The sequence below is a fragment of the Seriola dumerili genome, unplaced genomic scaffold, assembly GCF_002260705.1.
Source record: "Seriola dumerili isolate Sdu_G_001 unplaced genomic scaffold, Sdu_1.0 BDQW01000091.1, whole genome shotgun sequence".
Lineage (NCBI taxonomy): Eukaryota > Metazoa > Chordata > Actinopteri > Carangiformes > Carangidae > Seriola > Seriola dumerili.
Genome location: NW_019174346.1, coordinates 475,819 through 502,021, shown reverse-complemented (window position 1 = coordinate 502,021; position 26,203 = coordinate 475,819). Strand labels below are relative to the sequence as shown.

The window sequence follows — 26,203 nt, the reverse complement described above, 5'->3', positions numbered from 1 at the left end:
GAATGTAAAGTTGTTTGTTCCTGTCGTGTGTGTTCCAAGTACCTCAGTAAATCATCCAATGGTGTTAAAAGGAAATTAAAAAAAATAAAAGGCATGCAGTAATTCAGCGATCAGCAGATGATTGGGGGCATATGTTCCTGCCTGCCAACAGACATGAGGCCGAGCTGCCAAATCACCCTTAAAAGGAAGCCTGAGCAAAGGGGCTTATCTCAATGTGTTGGTCTTTCTCTGCTCCAGCACGTTTCACCATATGTACACAGAGGCAGGGGCACGATCTCATATGTCTTTCTTTGTCTGTATTTGTCTTGCTGTCTTCATTGTGCTCTCTGTGCTCCATGCCCTCTTTCTCTCTCTCCCTCTCTCTCTCCCTCTCTCTGTGTCATCACTGATTCACCCCTTTGCTCCCCTGCACCCTACTTTTCTATTGTGCATCCATAACAGGGTTGTCATCTCCGAGGAAATCACCTCTTGTTCTTGACAATTTCAAGATGACACATTGACTCTTGAAATGCTATGATTAGCCAACATTGTTTGAGCTTTCCTTTGAGTAAAGCTGCTTAGGGGCAGCAGATAAAGCCACGCTGTATATTATCTGCTACATTTCAATCCTTCTTTGTGTTGTGGCAGCAGAGATGATACGAGGAGAAGAAGGCAAGGTGATCCTATCCTGCTATATTAATTTCAAGTTAAACCTGTGGTATTGTTTGTTGGGTGCCAATGGAGAGTTGTACTGTGCACTGGGCTGAGGCACTATCTGCCCAACCTCTTGATCAAACAAAATATTATACGACTAATGTTGAATTATACCATGTGCTTTGGTGTTGAATCAGAGTCCTGGTGTTTTCTATTAAATAATGAAAAGCACACTGCTGGGTTCACTAGAGGTGTCATAGGGAGGCTTTTGAATGGATCTGGCTGCTAGTTGTGCTTGCATCAGCTTGAAGCTCCATAGCATTAACATAACCACAATACAGGAGAGTGTTACCAGCAGCGACAGTGTGGCTGGTTTTGTTTTCACCTTGTGAGTCTGTGTGTGTCTCATCACGTCAAAATGTGGTGCTGGAGACGTCTATCGTAGCGGGACCTACCACAGAGGTGGTTATAAGTACTTTGGCTGGTGCTTATACACACACATACACACACACACTATATATATATATATATATATATATATATTTATTTATTTATTTATATATATACACATATATACACATCTGTGGACGGATTGTCACTGTCATGGCATCACAACGGTGCAGAATTCAGTCTCAAATCTTTACAGGTGTGTATTTCAAATGAAATAAAGGGCAAGTTCAAAGATGGGTAACGCCCAACGCATCAGTACTGAGTACTCATGGCATATGAGTATATAAATATATACAAAATATAATATATAATAATGTAGTAAAGACTATTGAGTGGGTGGGAACATCACAAGATGGTCTGTAGTTTGAAATGGTACCAAACTTTGGAGAGACCTCAGGTCAGTCCTCAGTCTGTAGAAAGTCCGTGTAGATCTGGACTGGAAAACTCAGTCAGTTCAGTAACTACTACCAGTGTCATGAGTCAGAGTTGTATCTGTTTGCATCTTACATGCATAAATACACATGGAGAGTTATTTTACTTGCCATAGCATTGTTCAGAGCAGAAGAAGCCCTGCACTGAAACAGGTATAGTTTTGGGGTGTATGTTGCTTCAGGTATGACTGAGACTTGAAATATGATCCCTGAAGTCCAGTTTTAGTGCAGGTCCATAAGTTTTGAGGTTTATCAGACTTTATCACACTCAGCAGAGATTTAGAAATCTAGATAAACAGTAGAAATACAGTCTTCATGTTGTACTACAATCTACCAGGAGTGTGCAGTTGCATGTGTTAGACTGGCAAACACAGCACATTTGTGGGGTGACATTTTGAAAGTTGGGTCAGGTTCAACCTTTTTGCCAGACAACCCTGTGCTGACACCCCCGAATGAGGGGGCTGTGTTTTTTGGGTTTGAATTTTTGTATGCCTCAGCTTGCTTTAGACGTCAGCTTGCTTCAGACATCAGCTTACTTCAGAAATTGGCTTGTTTCAGACATCAGCTTACTCCAGACGTCAGCATGCTTCAGACGTCAGCTTACTTCAGACGTCAGCGTGCTTCAGACGTCAGCTTACTTCAGATGTCAGTTTGCTTCAGACATCAGCTTGCTTCAGATGTCAGCTTACTTCAGACGTCAGCTTACTTCAGACATCAGCTTACTTCAGACGTCAGCGTGCTTCAGACGTCAGCGTGCTTCAGACATCAGCTTACTTCAGACGTCGATGTGCTTCAGACATCAGTGTGCTTCAGACATCAGCTTACTTCAGACATCAGTGTGCTTCGGACGTGAGCTTGCTTCAGACATCAGCGTGCTTCAGACGTCAACCTACTTGAGACGTCAGCCTGCTTCTGATATCAGCGTGCTTCGGACATCAGCGTGCTTCGGACGTCAGCGTGCTTCGGACTTCAGCGTGCTTCGGACGTCAGCGTGCTTCGGACGTCAGCTTGCTTCGGACTTCAGCGTGCTTCAGACGTCAACCTACTTGAGACGTCAGCCTGCTTCTGATATCAGCGTGCTTCGGACATCAGCGTGCTTCGGACGTCAGCGTGCTTCGGACTTCAGCGTGCTTCGGACGTCAGCGTGCTTCAGACGTCAGCTTGCTTCGGACGTCAGCGTGCTTCAGACGTCAGCGTACTTTAGACATCAGCTTACTTCAGACATCAGCTTACTTCAGATGTCAGTGTGCTTCAGATGTTGTGGGACAGCAGGTTGTGCAGACTTGTTGCTTAGTAGATTAAACCCATAACTATTGTTATGAATACACTGCACTATTCTGCTTGTATAGGAGAGCTGGCAGGACGTTTAACAAGTATTTATAGTAGCATGTCTTTAAATGTCACTGTATGCATTTATAACAATTAATATACATGGGAAATAGACAGATACACAGTGCTTTAATACTCACAACATCACTGCATACCCTGATTAACTAATGCAGCACCTATCACCTAGATGGAAAGGGCACAAGTCACCTGGAGTAACACTGGAGGAATACTGACTGGGTCTGCACATTTGCTTCAAAAATAGCAACTCTTAGTCATTGGAGCTCTCCACTTGTAAATACTACATGCAGAAGGGGCTGAAGACTCAGCACTTTCTCTGGCACCTCTTGTGTGTCCTGGTTAGACTGTCTCTTTTGATGATTCCTCAAAAATCTGAGTGACTTGTGTGTGAGATGAAGTTGTGTGTAAGTGTGGGAGTGAGATGAATGAGGAGGCAGTTTGTTCTGTGTTCATGAAAGTGTTCAAAGAAGGACTTTTTGCTGCATGTTTTTTTCAGGTCATGGTCTTGTTTGTTTCTGAAAATCTAATGTTGAACTTGTTGTTGTCTTGGTTGTTTTATCAGTAGAAGGGAGCAGTAATGGGTATTCTCCTGGTTTTAGGTGCAAGAAACGGCACCAGAGGACATTTATGCTGGAAGCTTGAACTGACTTATAACATTAAAGTGGAGAACATCCAGATAAACCTATCTGTCTATGTCTAGAATTGAAGTTGTGAAAATAGTCTGAATCACAGAGAGATCGCCGCTAGCTGGATGGATTCATGAGAGCTGCTAATGAGCCACTTGGCTTTTAGCTTTTAGTCAAAGTACACTCTGACACAAGTAGATCAGAGTGTAATGAAAATAGCATACAATCATGAAAGGGGAACAGACTGAGGGGCACATTTGACTGTATCTTTGAAGCTTTGCTCCCTGACACAATGTTTTTTGTGGAGTTTTGGACACATTATTACTGACTGACTTTACATGTGAAATTATAAACTGGGGCTTCTTACTTGGAACTGGTTCAGTTATAGGAAGTGGAGACATGACACTAGATATCTATTCCAGTGGTTCTCAGACTTTTCACATCAAGGACCCTGATAAGACTTTTCTTTTAGATCTTTTATTACAGAAAGTGTTTGAAACCCATGACTGAAGCACTCACACATTCTGCCATTGTGGTACTTCAAATAAATGATTCCCCGTTGAGTTGGGAATCCTCAGGAACCCCATCAAGGACCCCTGGGGTTCCCCAGCCCCCACTTTGAGAACCACTGATCTATTCCATAAGCAAAGTTTTTACCCACGAATCAACATGAGTGCATAGTAGGGGTGGGCATGATTAATCGATGATCGATAATTGATCGTTAAGAATTTTGTCGATGACGTGGAATCTGATCGATCTAACGTATATCAACGAGGTCGTGTTGTGTAATGTGCCCTGAAGTGATGCGATGAATTTCATTACGTGGAAGCAACCAGCTGCCGCGCAATTTAAATTGTCAACAGAGAGAAATGAATACTGCCGTAGACATGGCAGGTTAACATGAAGAGAGCAGGGCGAAGTTTGGTGTGGGAACATTTTTTGCTGAAAAATAACAAAGCTCATTGTAAACATTGCAACGCTGTGTTTAAGCGCCGTAACTTTGGCTTGTTATTTGTTAAGAGGTTTGGCTCAGAGCCTCAGGCTCCGCTGCCTTTAGGAGCGCTGCATATCTTTTTTGTTCTGTTTAGTAGTTAAACTATTAAACTTTCACTGCCGTGTTTAAGAGGATTGTTGTTGGACTATAATTTCATCTTTGAATAAAGATTTCATTGAGGAAAAAGAAGCTTTCTTTAGTATTTTCTGCCACAGGCATTTTTTAACACAAAAAATTAGTAATGAATCGATAATTGATTGTTAATTTTCCTGATGATCGAATAAGGAAATTTCTTCAAGTGCCCATCCCTAGTGCATAGTGGTGACAACATGGTGGACAATGACTGCGAGCAAGTGTCAACACAGAGGCGGCCAAAATGGAGAGTCGATGTCCACAGTCGACATGTACGGTTTCTACATACAGAAATAATTTACACCACACGTCCCTCACACAAATATTAAAGTCATTCTGCCTCAAAATCAACTAATACTGGTGAGTTCAAGTCTGAAACAGAGGACATTCAACATTGGTTGCACATGGGAAGACAGATAATGTTTCTATTTTGCCTTTTCACCAGAGAGACAGCCATGACAAATAACCGTTCATTTTCTGCTGAAAATGAAGGAATATTAACCAGAATTAGATAAGAACTGGAATTATGTATAATATTAATTGATGTATAATATTTGTTGACATCAGAATTAAATGTTGCTTCAGTGTTAGCGTGGATGAGTACGACTGTATCTCTGTAAATACAGTGAAAATGTGATAAACTCCACCTTTCTGACGGCATTCCACAGAATTTTTCAGTGTTAGCGTGGATGAGTACGGCTGTATCTCTGTAAATGCAGTGAAAACGTGATAAACTCCACCTTTCTGACGGCATTCCACAGAATTTTGAAGTGTCTTTAGTTTGCATGCATGTGCACACACTTGTGTATTTGTTTGTGTGTTTCTCTGTTTTACGTGTGTGCATGCTCCCAGAGGGGAAACAGGCTGTGTGGGGTGTTATCTGCTTCTGCAGAGGGTGACAGCTAATCACCAACCCTGACAAACACTGGGGGAGAGGGGAGGGAAGAGAGAGGGAGATGTGACAAACGAGAGAGAGAGGGAGAGAGAGAGGGGAGATGGTGCTGGGCAGAGGGATTGGCATTTGAATTCCACTGAGCTACCACAGAGTGCTCTGGATCTTGTCATCACAACCTCTGTATGAGTTTGGACCTGAGCTGGACAACCTCCCACCTGCCCCACTGACAACTAATAAACCCCCATCAGTACAGACACACACCGAGATAGGAGGCCGTTGAGGAAATATTGTGACAATTCTTGATGAGTTGAATAAATCTTTGTGTTTGCAGAGCAACAGCTTTGATCTCCTACCTGCTGCTCGTAAATTCCCAGTCTCATGGAGAATATCTGCGGAGGGGTTCACTAGCTGTCTTTATTGCCAGGGAAGGCACCTTCAAGTGGTACCTTGTCAGCTGTAAAGACATCAACACTTACAGTATTCGCTAACTGTGCCATTAATCGTACCCAAAGTCTATGCTAAATGCATTTGTAGATGGTTTGCCTTGCAGATGGGCTGATGCGTGCTGAGTTAGTGTGAGCTGCTGGTGTCGCCTGTTGACACAGAGATCAGAGGGCTGTGAGAGATGGAGAGATGCTGTCGTGAGATGGCGGCAGGCAGGCTGCACAGGGAGAGAGAGGAAGACAGACGAGACAAGACTCCACTCAGAATTTTAGCTTGATGCTTTCCCTTTAGCTGGTGTCATTTATAAGCACAGGTAGCTATTAACACACTTCAACATGCAGACAAATATCACAGCAAACGGAAGTGATTGTCAGTATTGTATGTCCTTTGTATGATCCCTGAATAGTTCTGGTGTTAATAGACGTATTGGCTCAGTTTGATTACCAATAGCACAACTCAAACGTCAATCTTTTCCTGGAGGTCCGTAGGCCTCTGGCCTCATACGGACCAAGCGGTGACTGTGTGGCTGTGATGGGTGTCATGCTGGGGGCCTCCATACAGGGAGACCCTCATCTGCTCACAGTGTCACACCTCTCACCGCTTTGCTCTTTCTATCTGACCCTGTCACCAGGCAGAGAGTGACAGATTCAGGCAGAGGGAACCCGCGCAGACACAGAAAGAGTGGGTGGCATATTCTTTTAGATACAGGCATAGCTGAGATCCCCGCTAAATAAAATCAAAGATAGCTGTCAGATGCTTTTACCGCGCATACTGCTTGAGAGCATGCAAATGGCACTATCAGTGAAGAAGTCAAAGGTCCACAGCTACTCGAGAATTGAGGTTGTCATTCATGTCTTAAAGGATATAAGTACGAACTGTTTAACAGACAGAGCCTGTGATCGAGTCTTCTACAGTACAGATCAGATTGTCACTTAGTTGACTATTATTAATCTAGTTCTTCTTGTTACTGTTGCTGCTGGTTGTTCTTGGAGAGCAGTGAGAAACAGAACATTGTGTTTATGTATCTAATCCACAGATGGCTGGTGGTGGTCTGGTGTGGGTGACCGCATAGCATCTGTGTTTGAGTGTGTGCGCATCTACATCTGTGTGCTTGTGTTGTTTTGGGTGCTAATGACAGTTGGCATTTGGCCACTATCAGTGGATCGTTAATTAGTATGGAGAGGTTTGGGGGAGAAACACAGATTCCTCTCTATCTCTCAAACAGATGTGTGTTTGATCTGCTAACCCAGCTTACACACACACACACACACACACACACACACACACATTGACTTACACACACTGTCCATCCACAGCAACTATCTGACATATGGAAATGTCTACGAGCAAGTGCCTCTCAGCATGCTGATATTGACAGCAGTAGATCTAACCACAGGAAAACAACAAACATAGATCACAGTGAAGTTTGTTGTGAGTCTGCCAAATATGAACGGCCATAAATACATGATATTCAAGTTAAATGACTATAATATATTTATTTATTCTCATAGCATAAAAAAAAGTTTTCATTATCAATTAATTTGCCAATATTTCTTTTGATCGATTAATTAAAAGCTTGCTCGAATTAGAAATGGCCATCACTGACTAACAGTGATAAACTTAGGTATTCATTTAATTGTAATGTAAAGACCAGGAAAATCAGTCAATTCTCACATTTAAGAAACTGGAACCATCAAACTTTTAGTATTTCAGTTTGAAAACATTTTCTGTTGCCCAACTAATTAATTAATCGACTAAGTGTTGCAGCTCTGTTGTCATGTCTCATCGTCAGTCATTTTTACAATAGTTTTTTTTTTTTATAAATGTGATCCTTATTCATGGAAATATAAATAAAGTAAAACTGGCCATATTAAAATGAAAAGACAGGAACTGGCTATAGTTGGTAAGATCAGTATTCTCTGAACACCTTCCATCAGAGCAACAAAATAACAACCCAAGAAGAAGTAAGTAATGAAAAGAATTACTGTTTATTTTTTTAAAGCCAACCTTTAACAAATCTCTACAAACTCGCAGAGACTGGAGTTAAACATGATTATAGCTCTCACTAATGTCAGAGCCTTTGTCTATTCAGTTAATTGTAGCATCGTTGTCCTGATGGAATTGCTCTGTGACCTTTAGTATTTTTATTTCTCCAGCCCTTATATTTGCTAAGTGATGGTATTCTAGCTGATTAGCGTACCCTCGTCCCCCCAGACACACACACACACACACACACACACACACACACACACACACACACACACACACACACACACACACACACACACACACACACTATTACAAAACACAATGTATTCACTCCCAGTACCCCACTCCCATTGTTCTGCTTTATAACACTGGGAAAGGAGCATCAGTCAAGTATATTAGCTGGATCCTATTACTGTCACCAGATTGCTCTCTGAGCCATCTTAAAGAGCCCCCAGACAAAACTTCCTGTCATGTTAATCCAAGCTTTAATAAATAGAGGGATGTGTAACCATATTCAAATAGGGGCTCCCGTATTTATGCTGACAAAGAGAGACGGGCTATCACCAAATGACAGATGAAAGTGTTTTGCATGAAAAGGGAAAAAAAAAAAGTTTTTATCAGTGCTCATTCTCTCCCATTCTGGGGAGAAATGTCAAATTACTGAAATGGCCTTTTAAAAAAGCTTAAGCCTAATCTAAGTAAAACACTGCAGGTATTAGGGATGGTGGCCATTGTGAGTGAAATGAATGTTATTCAGCTCAAGCTAGCAGCTCATTTTATCCCTCTTGTTCACCTATTGATATCAAAGTACATAATACACACCCTGTCTCCTGAGAGAGATTTATGTTCATCGAACCTGTGAACATTAGAGCATACTGTCATTGAGCGCTTTCACTGATTCATGAATACAGAAAGTCTGTTATTACTTTTTATTTTCCAGATGGTTATTCAAAGGCATTACTAGCTGTGTCATTTAGTTAAAGCTCAGGCAGCCACAAAGGTGCAGTAAGGGGCCCTTTGCATTCCTGAGTATTCTCATCACCAACAAAGGAGCTGATATCGACCTCGCCGATTCAAGCCCAGCGCTTTGATTCACATGTGGAAAAGAGCAAAGACACTTTTTCTCAAAGTCACTCGCTCTCTTTCAGACTGGGTTAATTTCTACTTAGTTGCTCCTTGACTCTGAGGAAGAGCTCAGTAAAGCCAGTATTTCACGGCCGCAGGTCTGTATATTTCACTATGCAGTGCTGAGACTTCTCGTTTCATTAATAAGCTGATTGAATCTGAACATGTTTGCTCATTCCTCCCATTGTGTGACTGAAATTTTCCATGTTTACCGAAGCTGCATGGGTTTCCCTGGTGCCTCGGCACATTTAGCATTATTAGCAGGTGTCTCCTCAAAATGACTGGATATGATGGAGCTATCAATTTCAAAACCCATGTCACCTATTTCTTATGAGTAGTAGTGCAAGTATTTGTAATTAATGATAATACATATAGTATAAATATAGCATTAATTTAGTGTTGACACTTGTGTTTCATTGTTATTAGTATTCCTTTCACCTCGCACTATGCAGACAATTAAATGAAGAGATGGATAGGTGTGTGGAGAGAAGTGAAAACTTTCTTTTCAGTTTTTCAGTGAATCACTGAGGCATATCACAGACTCACCCACAATGCTTATTTTCTGCATGTTGATTTTGACTAGAGTTCAAATTTGGAAAGCTTATAAATACTGAGCCGGCCTCACTCAGAGCGAGCGGGTAGGAATAATTAAACTAACAATTGATTCTGTGTAGAAACAGTTTATAAGTGATTCTAATGGAGCTGCTGTATGCCGCAGATGACTGGGATATGTATCTGAGGCGGATCTTGTTGTTGGTGCATCTTAATGTGTCAGTCAACAGAAATGACCCTTTCACTTCTTGACTGTCAGAATATTTCAGTTCCAAACAAGCACAGCATGAGATATGTGAATTTGTCAAGGGGTTAATAAACTTTTCCGATATTAACAGAGTAATGTGTCTAATAGATGTTGTGTATCTCACCCCACGTTGACTATTCCAGTGCAATCCTTTTCGTCCTCTGAAACCTCCTCACATGTTCAACCTATTTGCCCATTTAAACAACCCTCTTCCCAGCTCTGCCTCACACCCTCCATGTCGTGTTTTCACAGTCTCCCCAAACAGTTCATCGTATCCTCTGACCTCTCTCTGGCCTCCAGTCATCGCTGCTTGCAGCTATATTTACATTAACAAGGAAGGAAGAAGGGGCAGTTGTGTAAGATGTGTTTTATGTGTATTTGTGTGTGTGTGTGTGTGTGTGTGTGTGTGTGTGTGTGTGTGTGTGTGTGTGTGTGTGTGTGTGTCTACTAAAAGAGAAATCTGATTGGCTTTCCAGGAGGAAGGACATCATTTTAAATAAGTCCTCAATGTTAAACTGTTTGCTCTAGGGCTTAGGGATTGCTCACCTCTCCAAATACTATTTTAGCTTGAAAGCACAATATTTCCCAGCCTGTGCTTTCACATGGGAGAATGAGGGAGGGCCCTGGTGCAGCAGTTTCATGGAGGTAGCTTGCAGGCATACTCCATTCTGACAGAATGAGGAGGCACTCTGCAAGAGTGTGGCGGAGAGGAAAGGGGCCCTATTAATAAAATGACTCCATAATGGGTAGTTCCCTGCAGCTTGGCAAAGGAAGACAGGCGGATTGATGGACGAGACCAAGGCTTAGTTCCTCAAGCATACTGAGCTCAACTGTGTGGACATGTCTCTGTGAGGACAAACACAAGCCCAGACACCACGACGTACTGAAGTCCCATTCGTATAGGAAGGAAGCACCTTAAAGACCATCTCCTGTTTTGCATAAAAGTGGCAGTTTTAAATGAGCAGTACATCACCTCTGAGCCGACTTCAAAAGCCGTCCTGAGCGGGATTTTATTCTATATGAAAGGCTCAAATGATACAATATGCTGTGTAATACTGACGGCTGATTTGAAGGACGGAACAGACAGAATCTACCTTACCTGTCATCGTAGCGAGGAGTAAGAGAATGGTAAACAAGTATCACATTTGTATGAAGCATAATTGGCATTACTTAAGAGTGCAGCAGACATAAAATAGTATTTAGCAGAAATGTGGTTTGTTTACAAGAAAATATTCTTTTTTTAGCTGCTTCTCTGTTTTGAGGCTGGCTTGGCTGCACTAGAGATGTACTAATAAAATAATGTTTTGCCACAGTAGTGTTGCGCTCTGCCCTAACAATGGAGCAGCCTCCTGAAGGCATCACTCCATCATCCTTTCATTACATTTCTTTGTAACAGTACATTGATTAGAGTGGCCTCAGCATGACTGCCTTTTTAATTGTGTATTTGCTGATCTGAAAGCTGTACAGAGCTCTGTGGTGGGATCAGTACTAACCATTTCAACAATGCTCTGAGGCTTTCTTTGACACACAAAGTTCATTGTTAGAATATACATCAGTTTGTATCACCATAGCGACCTCCTTGGATGCTGAGCTGGGGACCTCATAAATATGTAATCCTGACAGATATGAGGAATTGTCTTCCTCAAGTGTTCCTCTCAAGCCATTTTGTTAATGTCAACATGAAGGAAAGTTACTGGAATAAGTGTTGACATTCAACCCATGGTGTATATCATTAATAATTACATACACAATAATTTCTGTCGGATGAAAAACTGAAAAACACCTGAAAACACATTTTTCTGTTGCTGTCAGTTTTTGATAATTAGCTAAAAAAATAAATAAAAAATACATTGAACTGTGTACATGAACCCTCTCAGCTCATCCCCTGTGTTACCATACAGTGGGCGTTATTCATAGTATAATCATATACTATATAACATGGGTTAGGGTTAATTCTTTATCCTTGTGTCTCTCTATCTAAACCATCAGCAGTCCAAGAATATGATAGAAACCATCACATTGCTTTTTAAATCATTAAAAAAATCATCATTAGTAGAAAAATGATATTTATAAATGAGTTGAAGAATCAGGTTTTGTTAGAAGAAACTTTAAAACAGACATTTACTGTAAGAACAATAAAGAGAAATGGGTTTGACAGAGTAGACAGCATACAAGCGCCTCTTCACCCTACATCACTGTGCTTTTTCTGTGTGTGTGTGTGTGTGTGTGTGTGTGTGTGTGTGTTGTGTGTTAAATTTGCACTCCAGTCGTGCATTTGTATCAGTTCTGCTGAGGGTTGCCACTCATCCATTATAATAAGGAATATTCCTTTTGGGAAAGAGCGAGCTTGTGTTCCAGATTAAACGTAGCTGGCTCGGCCTTCTGCCGTGGAACTGAAAACATAGCTCGTCCATCTACACTCACACTTAAGGACACTGTCCCTTTTGCCACCTTGTGTAATTGCAGGAGCTTATAGGGAGCTGAAATTTTGCCCTCTGCTCCTCGTTAAACCACCACTTGTAAAAGCGCTGAAGCGTGGATGCAGCACATTGCAGCTCAACGTTCCCAGACAATGATATAGATTTCCTCTACAAAAGAACAATTGAAAGGGTTGTCACAAATTTGTCCATTGTCACTGGGTCGCTATCATTTCTCTGTTAATTGCCGTCATTGTAATAGAATATTAGATGCTCTACACTGCGAAGGGAGTGTTGATGAAGGGGCAGTGCCAACTGAGTTTTCTCCTTGACTGTGACCCTTATCTGTCATAATGGTAATGATAATAATAATGTGATACTTCAATGATCCCTGTAGGGATTTTTTTAACCTCTTTGCCCCATACACAGTGAGGCTGTGGTGCAGGTTCAGCTGCAGACTGAGACACTTAAAGAAAACTGTTGCTTGTCAACAAGGAGGCTTAAAACTGGATCTTCCAGTTAAACAGTGTCTCTCGACTCAAGATGTGATTTTTTTGTAGAGTACATCAGGACTGATGTGGTTCATACGACCTGTATTTATTGTGACTCTTGAGGTTGGGGTTGTGTCTACAGACAATCATATTCATCTGTACTGAGTTGGTTTTATATTATTATTATTTATAGGCAGATAGCCCTTCTAAATAATGTGGGATTCCACAGTATTTTGGCTTTTTTATCAAATAGAATAAAATCATAAAAATTGAAGTTCTTCTACTGCATGTTTTCTATATGTCCATCTGCATACTTGGCAGCTCCCCAAGCACCAGCTGCTGGCTCAATCCCAGACGATTCACATCTGTCTGGTTATTGCCTTTATATCATATGGAAGACACATTTTGAAGGAGGGAGTCTAATGAGTCCATTGATTGGACAGTGAAATGAACGAGATGTTAATCAGCATGAGTAATCCTGCTCCTTGATTTTTAGTTCTGTGAGCACTATGGTGGAAGGTGATGCTATAGGTTTGCTCCTGTTATGCAGCACAAAATATCTAGATGAATAAACTGTTGATTGTGATGTTGTCATTTCAATTTGACAAAGCTTTTTTCATCATGCACCAACTGAATATTTCTACTCACAGCAACGTGTCCAGGTGTCATTTTACATGAAAAATTTATGCATTCTTTAACTTGAGGTATCTGTGCCAGACTTGTTTAAGTTGAAATAGCCACATGTTGACAAAATGATCTGCTCTTTGAAGCATCACATGGTGAAGTCATGGAAATAACACAGACTGTGTCTTGGTGTCGGCAGGGGGACGACAAGTATAGTAATTCTCGACACCAAAACAGACACTAAAATTTCCTGATAAATACACATACACACACAGAGACACACACACACACACACACACACACACACACACACACACACACACACACACCTTTCCACTCAGGTAAAAGTGAAGTTCAGAGTAAAGACATCTCTGTGCACCAAACACAAAAGCCTCAAACACAGAACCCAAAGCCTGAACCAAAGGTGGGCACAGCCAGTCCCAGGTCACTATCTGCACCTCACGTCTCCATTCCTTTGGCATCAGATATGATCTATATCAGTGTCACCCCCAAATTGCAGGAAAGCTCCTCTGCTAGCCTTCAGCCATGGGCGGAATGTAAATGTGCATTTGACACCTATCTAAATCGCTGTCATAATTCATTTCCAGAGCTCTTAAATCTCTCCCTGTCACCTGGCACCTCTGCTGTTTTCCTGTCCAAAAACAGAGCACATTAGCCTTTATTGATGCATTTGTCCTTTGATACATAATTCATCATTCAGCCATCTCTTTTCTTGAGTCTTTTTTTGAATTATCATGTATTTTTCTGAGGTTGCCCAAACATATGGATTGATACAGACGGAGAGGTTGCACCTGCTGTGGCGTTTACTCTCATGGTATATGACGGGAACACTCTGTTTGACCAGGGTGATATAAAGCTTGACCGATCATATGCAGTTGTTTCACTTGAATCTATCTGCACTGGAAACCTCATGTGTTTCACTAAATCAGACAGCAGGCGGCCTGCAGCACATGGAGGTCAAATGTGTTTCTATACAGTGTTCATCTGGAGTCATGTGCCATATGCCCCTCAGCTACATTACTGTCAAATGTAGTCATATGTTTCGTCACAAACAACCTTGTATTCTGGGATGTGTCAGTGCATCTGTTATACATGTCTTTAAATGCTTTAAATTAAACTGTTATCTTTTGAAACGTTTCAACTTTATCTTAAAAGGCAATAACTTGTGTCTTTGATCTTCAACGGTCACTATACAGGATGCTAAGACACACTGTATTTCACTAGCCAACATGGTCACCTTTCAGCTTCTAATGGAAATAAGACAAACTCACAGTATGTAAAACATAAATGTTTGTAAGCTGCATGTAAGGCCTCAGTTATACTGGCTCGTGGACACATACATGGACAGCTGTGGACAGCTGCTGTCACCTCATTGTTTGTAGTTGTTTTCATTCATACATAGTAGATCGTCGTCTACGTATTTTGTGCATGGGCACATGAATCAAATCAAAATGCCGACATCCATGTGAGATGAGCAACACTGGCTTAACTGTGCAGGAACATCATGAATCTATCAAAGAATGTAAAGAACATAAAGGTTCACTTACCCACTCACCCACACCCACAGCCTTACTGCAGAGTTTAAATTGGTATTCCACCACCACGTCTACTGCCACTATCACTGTTACTACTTCCACTGCTACTGCTGTTCCTGTTGTTGACACCATTTTGTGAGGTCAGTGCTGCTCATGTTAGTTTTATACCATGTTTAAAAGTTGGATTTTATTCATGTGTCCAGTACAAAAGATTTCTTGTATTTTTGAATGTCTTTTGTCCACCTTGTGAGGATAGTCTCTCTCACACATCTGTTTAATGGATGTACAATGTTAACTAATACCTGCTGAATCAAACTGCGATTCACAGAATGATATCAAAACAAAAAAAAGGAATCAAATGACTTCTTTGTAAATTGTGAATAAAAGTTAAATTTCTGGAAAACCAACAATTCACAGAGCTGATACACTCCTGTCAGCCCTTTTTTTGGAGAAGGGTATTTGGTTCAGACGTGTTTGCTGCAGGTTTAGTTAAAGAGCTGCCCGGCCTTCTGCCCCCGACTCTCTTCTACCAGCCTTCTCTTTTTAAGTGGTCATGGACTGTTCCAGTGCATATACCACAGTGAAATAGACTTTTGCTCTTTTCTTCATTGTCACAAAAGGCCAGGCACTTCGCTGGAGTTCCCATTCCCCTTTTACATAGTGATAAGACAGCCATTATCCTTTGAACCTTTCTTTTCACCAAGCCAGGAGAAAAGGAAGAGTGAAAAAGAAGGAGGAGGAGGAGGACAGAGAAAGATTTCTTCCCTGAGGTGAGCCTGGCTTCACCTCTGTGTGGTGGGCTTTTTTGTGAGCAGTGAAGAGGTCCTTAACCTTCTATCAGATGGAGGCACACAGTTGTGTTCTGCTTGAATAACTACATTGAAAAGCCCTGAAGCACGGGAGATGGTTCTATAGACTCTGCAAGTGGCAGAGAGAGAGAGAGGGAGAGGGAGAGAGAGAGGGAGTGACACAGAGGGGGAGACTGTATTGTATGACCTGCTGGAGTGTGACCCTCACATGATGTGCACATTCTTTGTTAAAGTGCCCATCAGTGCTTTACTGTGAATCTGTGTTCTTTGTTGTATGGGTCTCGCTGACAGGATGGTCCTCCACTAATAATGTCACAACAACACAGTTCACACATTCATATAACACACTTCCATTAATAGACCTCACCTCATTTTACATGGCAGCAGTCTTTCCGCTATCAGGCTGCAAATGGCTTTACACTAGCAATGCTATAAATAACAGAGTGTAGAAATTTGAATGTCATGTTGCATGAAGGACTCATGGTGGCTGATGGGATACTGTGGGCCATTCCCATAATGCAAAGCAGTCAGGTTTAATGTGGACACGAGATCATTCGTTGTACATTGATCATTGTTAGTTACAGATTAACACAGAAGTCAAACATAGTCTTATGTTCAGTCCAATATTTTTGCAGGTGCCTGTGGAAACAGTATCATCTTACATTATCACATTACTAATCAATAACAGTTGTCATACTAATCAATGAGAGTTGTCATAACAGTTGTCTGAGTCTGTGTCTGAGAACGCAGTTGATGCATGCTGCACACAGACTCCTCTGACTGTTTGAATATTACTTATATGAGATGATAGCGTTGGAGTGCTGTATGTTTGTGTCTCCTGTGTAAGTGATCACGAGCTGTCAGCCACACGTGTCAAATGAAACCTTTACCACGGTCGGTAAACATGCCACTCCATCTCTGCTCTGCAGTGAAGCTCTCACACTGTCAGACGTGGAGACATTATGAACTGTCTCTGGTGTTATGAGCCGGATTCAAAGTTTTCTCACATTAACTCCAGGACAGTGTAATTATCTGGCTTGGTACTGAATGTGACAGTGGAGTTACTGAACTGCAAGAAAAACAATCCCAAAGTTTCTCTCTGTTCTTCATACTCAGGCAATGAAATCACAAGCCGCTGCACTACAAATTCCAGTTATCCTACTTCCTGTCACTTTAATGTGATTTTCATTAGATGGCCTGGCAGGAGATAGAGGTCGGGTTACCTGACATTATAAATATGTCTTTATAAAAGCGTAGCTGCAGGTCATATTGCTTGGCAGCTGTTTATTTGTACACCACTTTTATATGTTTTCCCACCATACAGTCATCAGATGGCACATTTTTCACAGACACAGCAAACTACTTTTTTCTTCTGCTGTGTCAAGAAGAAACAGTTCAGGGGAATTAATGACTTTGTTATTGGTTTTGCAAAACTACAAGCTACAGTACCATAGTTGTAGGGCTGGTGAATTTATTTTCACACTTGACAATTAATTTCAGTTTCACCTTCAGATTGTTGCTGTTTAACTTCATACGGACCTCCTGCCATACTTTCACTGTTTATTCAGGACAGTTGATGGAGCAGCTCCTTCCAGTTCAACCGGACAACAGTATTCACACTGATCTCTCACATGGGACTCTGTCTCCTCCCTGCAACACATATCCACTGTATATCCATTGTAATAAGGTTGTGTGCTTAACTCCACCCCAGCATCCACCTGTAGGCTGTCATTCCCCGCCCACTTCAGGTGCTGAGTGCTGTGTACTCTTGCAATGGATCAAAACATACACATAGCAGGTAACGTATACTGTAGGTATACTGTGTATAAAGGTAATTGTTGCCAGATATTTTTGGCGATTTGGAAATATTTTGGGGCGGTGCACATAAAGTGCCTGAGTGCAGCATGTGGCCTGTGAGCCGTGCAATGAGTAACCGGGTCCTGCAAGCTGTGCCAACGTCTTGTGTGCCAAATGTGTGGCAAGAGGGTGGCATGAAGAGTGTGCCAGCACAAGTCTGCCTGGCTGCCAGGCACTTCTCTTTATCCAATCAGACAGTTCGGCTTGAGTGAGACCCCTATTCTTGTCTCTTGCTATCTCCTCCCGAAGCTTTGTCACCCTCCCATGAAAAACACAGACGGATGCGTGCATGCACAGTATCAAGCCTTGCTACACCGTCGCACTTACCTAGAGACCATAACCGGGGAGCAAATGGTGCAGAGTGTTCCCTCTTGTTTCTGTGTGCTGATGCTCTCTGCTCCTCTGTCCTTTTTATTTCTCTCGCAGACAGAATCACAGGCTGAATGAACGTGCCTCACTCTGTTTTTTAAACATTTCTTCAGGGGTATAGGAAGCAGAGAAATGCTGTGTGTCTGCGTGTGGCTTTATTGGACATGATGAGGGATTATACTATGGTGGAAGCTGCTGCTGCTGTGAGATGAGGAAGGATCTTTTTCTTCTCATGCTCACTTAGTGCTATCTGTCTATCTGTCACTCTGCCCAAGACCGGACATCAGTGTTCATCAAAATAAACATATCGTCCACACATTTCTCCATTTTCTCCCTCTGCTCGTCATTGTTATTCATTTTCATTCACACCTTTGCCACATTTAATCCAGACAATGAGTAAAAACCATTTAGCAATAAAACTACAGTCAGGTATGAAAATGGTAACCTGACAGTAATCCTGTGACCGCAGAATGATTATGTAGCAGAGAGGTGCTTGGAAAGAAATCAGTGAGAATATATATTCTAAGAGTAATTACAGAGTGGAGAAGAGATGTGATTCAAGGAGGAGGGAAAATGACATGAAGTACTCGCTGAAAAGATTAAGCTCACGTCAGAACTTCTCTTGTGTCTTCCAGGTTGATGATGCCATGCTTATGTTTGATAAGACTACTAACAGACATAGAGGTAAGTGCACAGCTTCTGTTCCCTTTCTCTCCATTTTTGTCTGTCTTTCTGAAAGGTGAGAAAATAGTCATTTTATGTCCTTTCCCCATGAGATAACACAGAACAGTTCCATTTCACATGATATTAGGTGTACCATCTGTTCAACAATGGGAGCGTGTCAAAGTAATCAATAAGCTGGTACGGTGTTTAGAATGTTTGAGCATTAGATGGTGTTTGTGTGTGTGTGTGTGTGGTGTGAGTGTTTCAGAGAGGTGCTTAAAGGGTGTAAAGATTGTGAGATGGTGGGTGCTGTGCAGTCAGATAACAGCATCAGATAAGACCCAGTAGAAGCACTGACTTTATCTCTCTCTCTCATCGTCTCCTTATCTGAGATGAGGGGACGTTTCTCTCTCAAGCAGAGGACTTTCCAAAGACAGGTTTCCTCCCTGCACCACAATGCAGTGTTGTGTATTTAAGGCGAGTGCGCTCTGTTTTACAGGCCTGACTTACCCACCAGTGTGTACAGGCCCGTCACTTACCCCAAGCCCCGTGCCACGACTATTATTGGCTATGAATCCTCACATAGGTGCGTTAAAAGAACCTTTAGGAGACAGACTGTCCCTGGCTGCGTCTGTGTCCATGGATCATTGTGTGTGTGAGCAGTCAACAGGCACTGACAGGTATTTCCACAAGAAAAAGGAGCAGACACTTCTCTGTTTGTCACACCACTCAGCTCACTAGTAGGCAGAGCTGGCATCGCACCATCCCGCCGAGCAGAGCAGAGCCGAACCGAGCCGAGCCGAGCTGAGCTGAGCGCTGTTTTTACAGATAGATGTAAACTTTTTTCTTGCGCTGAGCGATTCATCCTGTCAATGTGCATAAATGTTTAAGTGCTGTTGGCTTGGATTGAAAGCTGTATCTTTTTTTGTGCAAACACTCTCCCTCTTCTTTTTCTACTGTATCTGTATCTGTGTGTGTGTGTGTGTGTGTGTGTGTGTGTGTGTGTGTGTGTGTGCGCGTATGTGCGTGTGTGCGTATGTGCGTGTGTGTGCGTTTGTGTGTGTGTGTGTGTGTGTGTGTGTGTGTGTGTGTGTGTGTACTCTGCATGTGTGTATGCTGTGCAGGCGAACTCTTTGAGTCTGGTAAACAGTTTCTAAGTGTGGAACATGTGAACTATAGTGGAAGTGATCTATGGCTTTGAGGGGATTTTGATCTGTAGTGACAGAACCCAGTGTGAGGTCTACTTTGAGACGAAGGCTTTTCTCTCTCTCTCTCTTATTTCTGGCTTGTCTCTCTCTTCTGTCTGCTGCACTGCCAGCCCTCTGTGGAAGGGGATGGGCGCTGCGCTCAGGGAGTGTGTTAGGCGTTTGCCTTTGGGCAGCAAAATGCCCTTCAAATGAAGACAATGATGGAGAAACAGCCTCTGTGGCATTTTTTCTGATGACAACGGACGTATTTATATTGAGTGTGACACTGAGGCAGGAGGCAGGTGCAGTTCTTTCTGCAGTTTCTCTTTCTTCTAACTAGCATCAACATATTTGGTCACAATGGGAATTTGAAACAGTAGATATTTGCTGCTTTCATCTTAAAAACACAACGGGACTTCAGATGAATTGCATAGTATATTACAGACCCATAAGAAACTGTGAATTATTCATCAAAGCCATTGGTGTGATTGTGTAATATTAATGGCTCGGCTGCCCTGTGACCACAAACGAAAGGACACTGAATATATTATCAGTGAAACCAGAGCCTGGGCCCACTTTACCACTCCCCACCGATCCAGTGATGGGCATCTGGCAGCCCGCAGTCCAAATCAATTCCCCACCTGTGTTCATTTTTATCTTACAGATTGATTCATGAAAAAATAATTCCTGTTTTATATCTGCAGCACTGCAATAGAAATAACACTTTCTTTATTTAACAATTCAGACATTATACCTACATACCATTACCTGCAATTCTCCTAAAACCACGCTGCCTCTTCCATAATTACAAGTCCCTAAATTAACAGTTCACTCTGTGACTCTGTGCTTTGCAAAGAACTGCAGTACATTTCTAATAGTTGATGCCATCTTTTTCTGTTTGTCTTGATAATGTGGAATTCTTTTGTACCTGCAACACAGATGCGCTGCACTGTACTGATGTCTGGTTTACATCTGCTCTGACTCTAACACTGAAGAACAGGGGCCTTGCACTTTTTACTGAGGCAAAATAAGGAGATAGGAAGCAAATGTCTCTGCAGTCAGGAAGCACTTTTATATTTACCGGAACATTTGTGAGGTTAGAAAAATAATACTTCAGCTATAAGCAAATTAAACAGAATATAGAGAAGAGACCACACACAAACAGTTTATTATGGAGACGAGCAGGAAGTCAAATGTCTCCTTCAGAGAAGGAGCTGGCTATCGTCAGATCGAAGCAGTTAAAGGTGATCTTGCTGTGGCTCACACTATGACTTCATATCACCTCATTTGAATGTTATCTAGGCGCCTTTTTATTTTTCCCATTAAGCTTTTTTTACATAGAGGCTGTATGGTATATTACTATAATGCATTGTATTCTGTTTGTTTATTGTGTATGAGATGCATGATCAACACTTGATTGTAAGTGTGTTTTCTTTGGGCCTGTGGCGAATTGGATAGAGGACAAACGTCACACTCCACTAGTAGCAGCATTGTCCTTCAGACGGTCCCTGGGAGGCTGTGAAACGACAGCCAGAGGAGACATTCGCTACCCTTCTCGTTCTTTTTCACTCTATCTCTCCCAGTCACTCAGTCTTATTCTTTCTTCCTTTTCTTTTACACAGTTGCACTATTTCTGTCCCACACCATCTCCCCACCCTGCCTGTCTTTGCCATCCCTGCGTTTCTCTCGTCTTTCTCTCTGTCTCTCCTGCTAGAGGACACTCGCTGTAAGCAAAGCTCCTCACAAAGGCGCACGCTGCACACCATCTCCTTGGCATTTAAAGGAGTAGAATACAGCCAATTGTGTTGGAAATTGAACTCTCTAAAGCCTCCCTTCCTACTGCAGCAGTTCATTGTGGGTGAGTTCAGTGTCTTTGGTGAGCAGCTCGGGCTGTCCAGAGGTTGATGCCAGAGGGCGCCTATTGTTCCACGTTCTGCTGCAGTGTCCCCTCCACTCCGCCTCCTTCAGCCTTCTTTTCTTCACCTGACACTCATTCTATGACAGAAAGAGGAAATCAGGAATGTGAACATTTGTAATCACATATTTCTTCTTTTTTGAATTCTGGATGGTTTATTCAGCAGAGCAGGAGGTGCAGACCACAGCGTGTGTGTGTGTGTGTGTGTGTGTGTGTGTGTGTGTGTGTGTGTGTGTGTGCTCTGGTACAGAACCATGAGTACAGCAGTCACATACCAGTCGTCTTTCCCAACACCCTCCACATGACTTCCTGTGCCAGCGCTGGATGACAGGACGAGCTATACGGGTGGGAAATAAATGCTTTTGGAATCGCCCTGAGTCAGAATCAGTCTGTCATCCCCTGCCTACTCCCGTCCTACAGGCTGACATATGATCTATGATCTAAAATGTGATTTTACTGTCAAACACAATTGGTAGTGCCGGGGAGAGTGTTGCCGAGGTGAGAAAAATGGCATCTCTTAGAGGAGGGGATGGAGACGCTGAGGAAAGAGTGGCATGTATCGTCCTCCGCCAAAGCAGCGGGGTTTAATTCGTAAGGAGAAAGTACAGTAGATGATAGATGAAGTCTTTGTCTACTGATACACATCTTTTAACAAGTGCTGCTTTTGCCACAACCTTAATTAGCCCTCCCTCTCCACCATATCGCCACTCTCTTCATCAACAACATCTCTGTAGCATAATTCCACCAGGATAAAATACGTAGTATATAGATATACACCTCCTCTGATTTGATTATTCACAAGCAGCTTCTCAGCATCATGACTAATCCACACGAATCCAAAAAAGATAAGTATATACAATGCAAATTAGTACTTTGCAATCGCAATGCTAAATTACTCTTTTACAATTATGAGTAGCTGATTAATTGGGTCAAAACTGTGCACCACAGTGATTGTTTAATTCATGCTCTGCAAAAATCTGTACTCCCTAAAAACCAGTGTTAGCCCTGCAGTTTTCATCAAGTTCTTGTTTTCCAACAAGTTTGCAGTTTATTATTGCGAGTAACAGTATTGAAGGTGGCACCTGTGTCTATTTTTGTGATACACTGGTCCTCTCTCACCTTTTTAATTGCACCATTAAGAAAGATGATGAAATTGAGTGTAACTTTCTCTCATATTGTTTTATAATAGTTTGTAACCAGACAGCAGCCATTAGCTTTAAAGACTGTGTGACTGATTGTAAGCCAAATTCCTTCTTTATTTGAATGATGCAAGTAATAGTAATGTGCAACAGTGTTAGGGACCAGGATAAAGAAATGGAGGCTGAATTGTTTCAGTCACAAGGCTGCTTTGTGCCGGAGCCACTGAGCGAGGCGCGTATTAGAAGCCATGTTCCTGAAGAAGAAGGGGATTCTTGGTTTTTGTGCGAGGTCGGGGCCAATGCTGTGTGAATTTGTGTATAGGCCTTTTTTTCTATGGGCTTAAAGGGCTGGTTTCCTTCTTGGCAGACGAACAGAAGGCTGCATTGTGTGTGTCTGTAATCTCTTTACCTGGATTGGCAGCAAAGCTAGCAAGTGCAGCTCCCAGTGTGGAATTGGCACTGAGGAGTCAATGTCACACTGAGCGAGCTGCCTTCCAAACAACCAAAAAACTGGTGGTGTCTCTTTGCGACAGTGTGTGTGTGGATGCGGGGTTTTATTTCTTTGCATGCTCAAGCTGACAAATATGCAACACTGACCCACTGTCTAACAATATCACATTGTTATTTAGTGGCTGTGGTAGTTTGTGTATGTGTGTGTGTGTGTGTGTGTGTGTGTGTGTGTGTGTGTGTGTGTGTGTGTGTGTGTGTGTGTGTGTGTGCGCGCGTGTGTGTGTGTGTTTGTCAAAATCTCAAAACTGTGCTGTAGAGAGCAAACATCTTTGCCCCAGGATACAGAAGCTCATACAGTAACAAAGACCTGAGTGGTATTAGGTGCCATCATACACCAACTATTTGACATAAATTCGCCTCTCCCACCTCATTGGGTGAGAAGAAAAAAATAATTGGCCTCATTATCTTTCATCTCTTTGGCATATTACATTCATTATTCTATACAAAGACTGCCAGTATGAGTCCTGTAACCTGGGCAGCAGCGCTGCGCCTCCACAGGTTAACTTGCTCCCTGAAAAGCCGCGGTGTTTGACGTCACCACAATGCCTCATCAGCCACCGGTGCTGGGGATTGAACATGGCCGACTGAGCAGAGGATCTCTGTCTGCAAAGTGATTGCTGGCTCATTGACTGAGTAGGAGAGGAGGGGAGAAAGGGAGTGGGGGAAAGGGAACAAGTACAGTTAGAGAAGAAATGGGAAGGAAAATAAGAGGATGGAAAGAAGGTGGACTGAGCGCGAGAAAAGCAGGAAAAGTAGAACGAAGGCATGGTGAGGGAGAAAAGAGAAGGAAATAAAGAAAGAGGAGAGTAGCTCAGTAGGAAGCCTCCCCCTGCTGGCTTCTCTGGCTGGAAGCTGCTGCCGATGGCTTCAAAAGAGCGCCAGGCAGTCTAGGCCTCCGCTTCTAGCAATTAGAGATCACTCCAGCGGATGCCTCCTGGCCAGCCTGCAAATCCCTCAAAAATACCCTCTGATTACTACTGTAGGACACAGGCTGTTTACCAAATGGATCTCGCACTGCTGAGACTGAGGTTTGATAATGCCTTCTTTTGTTCAGGCACAGAGAGAGCAGGGTCATTTCAGTTTTAATGATGGCCTGACTTCAGACGTGAATTTCCAGCAGGAGAAGAAAAGTTAACCAATTCCTCAAATTCTCATCCAAATAGTTGTGCAAGCAAATGTCTGGAGGTGTTTTACAAGAGTAAAACCTATTTGAACAGACTTTAAATACAGCGTCTTTTTCTTTACAAGGGCCAGGTCTTCTTCAGTGATTAATGTAAATTCCTTTTTAAACAAGCCGATCCCTGTTGGTTCCATGGGGGTTGTAGTGTTTACAGATGGCAGCTCCTCGCTGCTCAGTGACTACTGTACAGCAGCACTGATGCAGAGTAAAACAATCAGCTGCTGTGCCTAACTTAACTGATTGACACAGGATTTCACATCAAGTGGAATCAGATATTCCTGCTCTTTTCCCTGCATTGCTTCAGCCCTTCCAACATGAGCTGACAGATTCCTCATTGTATTCTCTCACCGTGACAGACCTGATATTAGCGATTAGTGTGAATGTCATTTAAATGGCAGAGCTAATCATACACTCTGGGTCTACCTCCACCTGAGGGCCCCTCGCCTTGGCCTAATCACACTGACAAAGGAAATGATGTGTTTAGCCACTCTTAATAACTGCTCCAGCTCATCAGCTCCTGGGTGAGCTGGCTTTGTGGCCAACCTGACCCTCACGAGGATGTCATGGAGCCTGGCCTTTGACCCCCGCTTCCTCCTCTTCAGGGTGTTTGTTGTGCCCCTTGTCCTGACACCAGCGACCCAACGGGCTCAAATCCACGTCAGCATTACAGTAGTAGCTGCACACGTTCTGCTGCCATGAGCCCGGTGAGACATACTTGACAGGTTGGTGATTAAACGGTGCAGAAGCCTCCTCTCCTCGTCACCTGTCTGTCATCTGACCCCCCCATCACGGCTTCTGTATTGGTGTGTTTTCAGGCTCTAGTATGCACCGCGAGCCGGATGGGTTTGGTTTTGAATTAGCGTCTGCTGTGCTGGCCCTGCATGACCACTGCAAGGGGAAGGAGGATGAAGGCAGGAGATTGTGGAAGAAAGCCTGGGGTTTTAATCTCTTCCCCATGTTTATCTCGCCACCAGGAGACAAACCATGTGCCATTAAAAACATCAGCCACTCCCGCTGGCCGGCTGCACGGCCGCACCTCTGAAGACATTTGAAGGACAAAATTAAAGGGACAAAAAAATGTGCGGAAAGGCGCATTTGTGTAAGAAAGTCACGGTGTGATTTTCTGCATTGGAAAGCCATATTTATCTGAATTTTCCTCAGGTGTATGTGAATGTCCACACTGTGTGTTTGCAGTATGAATTCTCTGTCTTAACAGCAAACTTATTTGAACAAAAATAAGCAAACGCCTTTGGCCTCAGCTGCCACAGGGGAATCAGTCTCTTCAGGAAATGAAAATGCCAGCTTGGAATTGTCATCATATTGAGAGTTAGCCAACCTTTGACCTTGTAATACCCTCATAGCTTCTCTATTTGTGACCTGCTGGATGCTCATAGAAAGTGAAACCATCGGGGAGGATCTGTTGCTCACATCATCACTCTCTGAACACCTAATAGTGGATTTACCAAGGTTAAACCTCCTGTGAGATTGCAGCCACTGTAACCTGGAATACTGAGTTTGCATCCACTCACACAAATATGCCCAGACAAAATAGAAGACACACACACACACACACACACACACAAACACACACACACACACACACACTGCTTGTGAGAGATAC

The 26,203-nt window shown here is 42.6% G+C and overlaps 1 protein-coding gene across 1 annotated transcript in view; it reads left to right on the top strand.

The window, feature by feature from the left end:
• Nucleotides 1–26,203, top strand: part of msi2 (musashi RNA binding protein 2) — a 228,725-nt gene that overhangs the window by 109,216 nt on the left and 93,306 nt on the right. The window contains exon 7 of the mRNA XM_022745758.1: nt 18,624–18,672. Coding sequence (XP_022601479.1) covers nt 18,624–18,672 — 49 coding nt within the window. The remainder of the gene's footprint in view (nt 1–18,623; nt 18,673–26,203) is intronic.